Source organism: Struthio camelus, chromosome W, assembly GCF_040807025.1.
Source record: "Struthio camelus isolate bStrCam1 chromosome W, bStrCam1.hap1, whole genome shotgun sequence".
Classification (NCBI taxonomy): Eukaryota; Metazoa; Chordata; class Aves; order Struthioniformes; family Struthionidae; genus Struthio; species Struthio camelus.
In genome coordinates this window covers 14,449,959-14,457,974 of record NC_090981.1, presented here as the reverse complement: position 1 = coordinate 14,457,974, position 8,016 = coordinate 14,449,959, and the positions used below count along the sequence as shown (strand labels likewise).

General features: G+C 40.4%; 1 protein-coding gene across 1 annotated transcript; it reads right to left on the bottom strand.

The window, feature by feature from the left end:
• Positions 1-212: 212 nt before the first annotated feature.
• LOC104139702 (iron-sulfur cluster assembly 1 homolog, mitochondrial) lies at positions 213-6,766 on the bottom strand. Its single transcript, XM_068924504.1, has 4 exons — positions 6,513-6,766; positions 5,031-5,084; positions 2,980-3,085; positions 213-642 (listed from the first exon to the last, which is right to left on the bottom strand). Exons 1-4 carry the CDS (start codon positions 6,591-6,593, stop codon positions 494-496), a joined length of 390 nt encoding a protein of 129 aa, XP_068780605.1. The 5' UTR covers positions 6,594-6,766; the 3' UTR covers positions 213-493.
• Between the last annotated feature and the right edge of the window lie 1,250 nt (positions 6,767-8,016).

Genomic DNA, 8,016 nt, shown 5'->3' with positions numbered 1-8,016 from the left:
AGAAATATGAAAGCATCTGAAACCTAATAAAAAAGAATACACATCTACATAATCATAGTGAATTCTGAAACTGAGGAATGTGCAGCTGTGTAAATATCTATAAACACACAAACATATAAATAGTATTTCTTTTCAAATCAAAGCAGAATACATAGGTGATATATTCTTGCAAATGGGTTTTGGATCGGGAAGTAAGAGAGGAGTAGACAAAGGAAAACAATGAGATTTTATTTCCTTTGTATATGAAAATACAAAAATGCTACAGCACTTACTGTTCTTACCTTCTGGATCCCAATTCATCACAAATTACAGCATAAATACATCAGTGCTGGAATTTAACACACAATTTACATTTTCAAAATGAACTAACTTTATTTTCCTTAAAGGCATCCACACCTTACACAGCCTAAGAACCTGAAGAAAACGCATTTGCTTTTGAAAGCCACATGCTCGATAAGTGTTTTGTGGTGTTCAAAGTCATAGTACTGAGATTTCATATGTTAAAGCTTTCTCCACAGCCACATGTTCCTTTGATGTTTGGATTATTGAAGACAAATTCACTGGACAGTTTGTCTTCTACATAGTCCATTTCAGTTCCTAGAAGTGTCAGCTGTGCTTTCTTCTCAATAAACACTCTAACCCCTTGAAGACAACAACAACAAAATTACATACAGCCAAACTGTTCAACATTCACTTTGAACTTGCGCTTCAATCAGTGATTAAAATGGAAGTTAAATACAGAGTCCATCAATATAACTTGATTTCACCAACCTAAGATGGGACTTTTAACTCTTCCTATAAAACTCTATGAACAGTCTAGCACTGGTATTCATGTACATACATGTGCATGTATTTTTTGTATGGATTTAAAATCATGATACCTAGGGCAAAAAATTGTAGAACTTGGGAATTAAATTCACCTTTGATACTTGCTTTCCCATGAATTAATCGGTAACCTATTTCCTAGTGTTCTTAAAGTCTGTGCATCCAACGAAATGCCTAAAAAAAACCCTAAAAAACAAACTGAAGAACCCCTATCTCACAAAGACAGTCCTTTGCTCTGTCAAAATTATTAGGTCTACGTGAATTATTAGCGATATGCAGTCCTATATCAAGGCAAATGCATGAACTTTCAAAGATATTGCCACCTATAAGGACTGAGAATTAATAATTTATTTTAGGAGCTAAAAAGAGCTCCCTTTTTTAAAGTATGCAAAGTATCTACCAGCCTGGAAAGTTACTGAACTTTAAAATTAAGTCTGATATGAAGTGGCTAGCATGAATGGACTGGTTTAGCTGACCACAGACTAGGAAATAATAAAAATAAAAAATAGTATCAGTAGCAGCAACAAAAAAAAGCATCAAGTCCCATGAAATATTTTTGGAAAGCTGTTTTATCATAGAAATTGAAACAGAACATGTTACTAACACAGCTCAAGTCTGTGGGCAACCAAGTTGAACCTCCACAATTTTTGGCCAGCTTGAACAGTAATAGACAGGGAAGGATAAGTCTAATGAAAGGTTTTATGGACCTGGCCCTTGAAGCAGAATCACAATTCTGTATTAAACATCAGTACTTGCTATTTAAAAGTTGGGCTGGGATTCAAAGCCACCAGCTCACTGAGCAGAGAGCTATACAAAAGTCAGAGCCTTCAGTCAAAAGTTGTCTTGAAGCAACCAAAATAAAACAGAAAGCACACAGGCATATCTGAAATATTGTCTGGCTCTGGAGCTTAAGGCCTCCGTTACAACAGTGGCAAAATACTTTCATCTCCCTGAAGATCCAAGCCAGGAATTGCCTTCCAAAAAAGTGTTTACAACCCCCTAAATCAGCTCTGCAGTCCAGCAGAAGAGGAAATTCCAGGAGCCAGCTAAATTTGAAGTTAAGACTAGAGTGAAATTAGGCACCTGCAAAATTAGATGGCATTCATAATCTCATCTACCCCAGCTCAATGTTATTATTTGCTCAAGTTCCAACTAATTCTCTCTTTAAGAGAACAAAATTTATGAGTTGGTCACAGATACTTCCAAAGCAGCTGAAAGATGGGCTCTGCCAAGCAGCGCAACTTCTGTATGAAAGAAACTGTGATACCCCACTCTTACTCTAATCTCCGACTTTGCCACCAGATTAAAAATAATCTTCCTGGACCTAAACATAGCAAAGTTCAATAAGGTCTAAAAAAATAAATAAAGAATTTTAGGAATTTTAAAAAAAGAAACAGAAATCAAACAGAGACCAAGACAAACATTATTATGCCTCTGTAAAAATCTGTCAGTGGTCTTTTTGTCAAACTAGGAAGTTTCTATAAAAATTAGGAAGATCTATGCTACAATTATTCAGTACTTTAACAATAGACCTATGATGGGGTACTCAATGAAATTATCAGGTGGCAATCTTAAATGCCAGCATAATAAAAGTTTTCAATACACTGCTTAATTAAAGTTATAGAATTCATTGTCACAATGTCAAGATCAAAAGCATAAAGAGATTAAAACTAAATTTTAAGTTAATGAAGGATAAGGCTAGTTATTAGAAAAGACAGACTGGAAAAATTCCTTGCAGAAAATCTTTATCTTGCCAAGATTATTTTAGGTATACTGGTAAAGTATTTTTCTAGATATGCCTTGTTTTATACTCTCTCTAAATATCTGCTATTGGCTACCTCCAAAGATTGGAATAATAAGCTAGATCATCTATTCTGACCCAGGACACAGACTCTCTTGTTATCCTAGAGAATTCCAACTTAATCCAACATGGGCATAAAATGAGGGGTATCCTTGATCCAACTTTCATTTCGACTGCAAATCTACACCTTCACAACAAAAACTAAGGCAACAATTTCTATAACAGAATGCTAGGACTTCTGCCTCTATAACTTGTTACTTCAAAGAAGTTCTAACCTGTCCCTTGGCAAACTTATAATTAAGTTATTCTTCCCCACCACCACACAGCTTTGCTTTACTGCGTCAGAAACTCACCATCTTGAACTACTTCTTCATCAGAGTCTCCTTTTGATTTTGTATATTCTAATGTGTAAGAAAGTCCATTGCATCCTCTTGTACGAACACCTACTTTCACACCTACCTGAAATAAAACATTAATGATGTTTTAAACATCTTCTGGAACACCAAGATAAAAAGCATGCATAACAACAAAATGCTGATATTTATTCTTCCCTGTCTCAAACCCAATGCTAAAACAGAAGCTTAATGGATTAGAAGGTAACATTTTTCTCTTTTACAAACTAACTATCAAGGTAAAAGTTAGAACACAAATCATAAATATTTATTACTCATTTTATAACTCTCATCTGGGTTGGTATTGGCAAAAATCTGGCTCTTCATTCCATGCTACATTTGTTCTATTTTATTGCACATTTTATGTGAAAGTGACAGTACTGCAAGAATACATCAGTTGAGTCTACGGTTATACTTGTCATTACCACTTCTGCTGTTGATTATTAATCATTTTATTTATACTAGCAATAAGTCACACATCAGATGTTTGCTATTGTGGACAAAGCCCTAAAGCGTGCTAAACAAAAAAACCCCTACCATTTTAAAGTAATAAACTATCAGCACTTCTGTAGGTGCTCAATGTCATAAAAGTCAGAGTTAAATTTCAAAGACAGAGATTTCTGTGACTTCTAATGAAAGTTTATTAGTTCAGGCACTATTTTAAGATTATTGACAGTAACTTAATTACGAAGTTGTGATGCCAAGCCAAGGGCTGTTACTAGATTTTCATGGAACTCCTATAATGGCTACCAGAAAACTTTCACTTCAATCCAAAGTTTTGAAAAAATTACTTTGTTTGTGATCTTCATTACTTAAAATCAATCCTGTCTCTCCTTTTTGGCAAGTACGTCTATTCATTTATTGTAGTAATCAACGTTAAAGGCCAACCTAGTCAATATGGATAATTGCAAATAATTAAAACAACATGATGTTGTATGTCAGACAAAAAGAACATCTATATAAGTAAGGAGCTGAGAAATGGTTGTAGGGACACACGAACCAGAAAACTAAATCTTCCAAAAGTATCTGTACCTCTGTTCAAACATGTATGCTTCACTACATAATTAGAGAGAAAAAGTACAGTAACCTCTGTAAAAGTGTTATGATAAAAACGTATCCATAGTTGTCATCAAGTGGGATCTCAGACAAACAGCATTTGTTCTTTTCAGATTAAATACCCTTCTCTACAAGGACAGCTAGAAATAATAGGTTAGAAAAAAAAAAAAAAAAAAGAACACCAGTTACAACAAGGGGATGACTAACCAGCTAAGCTGTAGGCTTAAGGCTTCCTTAGGATGGTTTAAAATGTTAAAAAGAGTCTAATTAGTTGCAATCATGCAGGAAGGAAAAGAAACAATAGGTATTTGTACAAAGTTAAAAAAGAAACAACCTTCCTGAAATAGTACTTGCTGTGAAGAAGAAAACCCAACGCTTGTTTTTATGATGTTTAGGAAGGAAGACTGTATGTGTTTTTCCCAAGAAGAAAAAATGACAAGTTCAATCAGTTACTTGGTGAAAAGTGAATTATTATTTACAAAAATATGTTGTCTGGCAAGGTTCATAAGAATTACACCTTTTTTCAATGGGTATGAATCTATCATTATAATTACCTATTTCAGAGCCAGAATTCCTTCGAGAACTTGATTAACAACATCTTCAAATCAACAGTTGGAGATCCTCCAGCCCTACCAGAAGTCACCACCTATGCCATGCTAGAATAGTTACCTAAAAACTAGATTAGAAACATTTTGAAGTTTTAATTATTTTTTCCAATTTTATCTATTTCAAAAGTAACTACAGTGAAATATCATTCATTTTCTGGATTTCATTTTTAAATAGAACTAAAGCTTGATAGATAAATAAGCTGATACATTGCCCTCCAAAAAAGGCATCAACATTTCTAAGGTGTTCAATATTTATTTCAAGCTACTAGGTTAGCCAGAAACGCTTCATAATCATCAACAGTGCTAATACCTTAATACAATCTACAAGATGGCCCCGTTTGCACTTACATGCTCAGGTTTATCTTTAAGAAGTTGTTTTATCTTCTGAATAGCTGATGGAGTCTGAAAAACAGAAATATATTCATCAGTTTGAAACTTTTTTTGTTTTTTTTAAATAATAGACCTAAGTATATTACACATGCCGTAATACACGCAAGTCACATACTGCAAATAAAGCAAAAAAAATTTAATTCCAACTTAATGCAATCAAATTTTATCTTAGTTTACAGTTAAGTTTTGTCTCCTGTCTGCAAAGTCCACTTACAGAACCAACCATCTGTCACTGCAGACTAGTCCTTGCTCTACTTGAAACTGATGCCTGATCTCAAGTTAACCTACTCTTCTGTAAAAAGTAATAGTTGAATCTAATCTGTGCAGAATACAATAACTGTTTACTCCCCTCCCCACCCCTGCTGGCAGCAGATAGTTCAAGAACATCAGTCCTTATTATTTTTTTTCTTTTTGAAAAAGTACTACTATGATTCAATTAAGTAGTTCTGTTCTAGCCAAATTTCTGTCACATAAACATTTCTGTGCCATGCTGATTTTTGTCTGTAACGTATATCTCCTTCCCCTCTCTTCCCATTGACTTAGAGGTGAGCTGTGACTTTACGGAAGATAAACTCATACATAGTTCATGTAGATCCGGTTGTCGCAGAAGTGCAAGACGACATACACAAAGTATACATAAATGTTTCCCTTACACACAAGTTCCCAAGCTACTGAGAACTTTAACTAGATTTGCCTTTCTAATTAACAGTATTAACGTTCGACTGCTACAGAATCACTAGCGTACAGGAACGACCCACCCAGACAAATTACTGAACTAGACATGCTTAGTCTGCCCCCGGTAATGCAGAGTACTTTACCTCTCTCTGCAGTAAGCCCTCCCGACTGTACTGCCTCCGCAACACTACCACAACTAGCAAATGCCCTTCATCAAATAATAGAGGGATATGGAACGTCCTTGGGAACAAGTTTCTGCAGATACTGAATTTCTATTCTATTACGAAAAAATACACCTCTTACGGTGACTGCGCAAAAAGCCACCGCACGTGAGGCTCGCCCCAGTGCTTCCTCCTCTTCCGCTGCCTGCACAGACGCGGGTGAAGACCTGCAGGAACCACCTACCCCGCGGCAGCGCCAATGCTCCAGCGAGCTCTCGAGCCCTTCCACTCCCTAGCAGCCTACCTCTACCCCCTCGCAGCCCCGCCGGGCTAACGGTGCTCGCCACCGCACCTCAGCCGCGCTCCCCCCGCCGTCCCGTCACGGCCTCGCTCGCCGCCCGGCTATAGGCAGGCGGCGCCACCGGCCAGACACAGGCCGCCCGCTGCCCCCAGCGCCCCGGAGGCGACGCAGCACCGCCCAGGGTCGGCGGGCGCCCAGCCCGGGGAAGGCCCCCCGGGCCCGTGGCGCAGTTCTAGCGCCCACTACTCGGAGGCGAAGGGAGAGGTCAGAAGGGCCCGGGCCCGCACTCGCCGCCGCACTGACCAGGGTGAGGGCGGCACGGGTGGCCTGGATCTTCCTCTTGCTCACGGCGCGCACCGTGGCCCGCACCACCAACGAGGCCATGGCCCCCTCCCCTTTGCTATAGGCACAGCCGACGCGACGCCGTGACGCCACAGCACACGACGCGCTCCCTCCGCCCGTCCCTATTGGACAGCAGCGTGTGATTGGCAGCAACCGCTGGACCCGCCTCCCTGCCCCGCCGCCGGGCGTGTGGTTGCCTGCTGACCCCAGGCCCGCCAGCAGGACCGAGCCCCTGGCAGCGGTAGCCGCTCGCTGAAGGGTCCGGCCCCGCAGAGCAATTAACGTGCAGCAGAATCACTCTTAGCGCATAGCCAAGGGAGCCGGGCCGGGCGGCGCCCTGCCAGAAGCCCCAGGGGTAGGCGGCCTTGAGGCAGCGTAGAACCTGCCACTACCGCGCCAGCCGTTAACAGCCCGCTGCCGCGAGGCAGGTCACTTTCCGTTTCAAACAGCGCTCGACCGTTGCGCACGGGAGGGGAGGGAGGAGTGAGGGCTGCTTGCAAAGATAAGGGCAGGAGGGGGAAACCGTCACGCCTCCACCTGAAAGCCCTGGCAGATAATTGCCCTTTGGCTTTACGGGAACAGCATCAGGCACCAGTTTCTAACCCTATTCCAATCCCATCCCCCCCAAGCTCCCACTAAAATCGCGTTAGTAATCCTAAATCTATAGTCCCTGTCTAGAGAAGAGAAATGTCATCAAAGAACACAAACATTTATTAAAGGTAACAGACAAACACGTTAAAGCAGCATAGCATAAGGCTATTCAGTTTTAAGGGTTAGAACCTGAGGCAAAACCCTTACGCTTCAGACAAACTGTTCAGTAAAATATGTAAGAATAGGAAACTAACCTGTATGACAGGTTACAGTTGATGGATCACACCTGGATAATGAATGCACATACATGCATACACAGTAACGTTTTTCCTTGGTCTGTTCTCTTCCCCTTCAAACTACCTCTTTTGCTCCCCTTCTGGATTTTCGCCCAGCAGCGGCTCTCTGAGCAGGCACTCTTTTCACCTCTCATGTATAAGGTGCATAGCAGGGGCATGTCAGTCAGACCTGAAGGATGCTGAAAGGGACTGTTATCTGCTGCTGGTCCCACACTGCTCACACCAGCCCTGTGGAGATGCACTGTGATAACTTCCAGATACCCAGGAGGGACAGCGAGAGCCTTGGCACAGGAAGAGTAATCCCATACTTAAGCTAGATGGCTATGGTGGCAGGAAAAAAAAATGCCCATTTTCCATTTCCTCTGGCAGCATGCCACTGCTCTTTATGACTGAGGCATCATACTTCTACATCAAATATAAAATCAAGATAGTAAATATTTTAAAAAGTTACATTCTCTTTAGCTACACAAAGTATATGCAAATTGTACACACATTCTCATCTAAAACACCCTACTTCAGGGGGGAGGGCTTGAACCAACTATCAGCCTGAAGCTGATGTCAATAAAAATAATGCAACT

Bases quoted from the DNA above. Each gene is read 5' to 3' on its own strand.
- LOC104139702 (XM_068924504.1), bottom strand. From the start codon at position 6,593: ATGGCCTCGTTGGTGGTGCGGGCCACGGTGCGCGCCGTGAGCAAGAGG. The intron at 5,085-6,512 runs GTCAGTGCGGCG...TCTGTTTTTCAG, and splicing joins CCCGTGCCGCCCTCACCCTG to ACTCCATCAGCTATTCAGAA. The intron at 3,086-5,030 runs GTAAGTGCAAAC...GTTTTATTTCAG, and splicing joins TTAAAGATAAACCTGAGCAT to GTAGGTGTGAAAGTAGGTGT.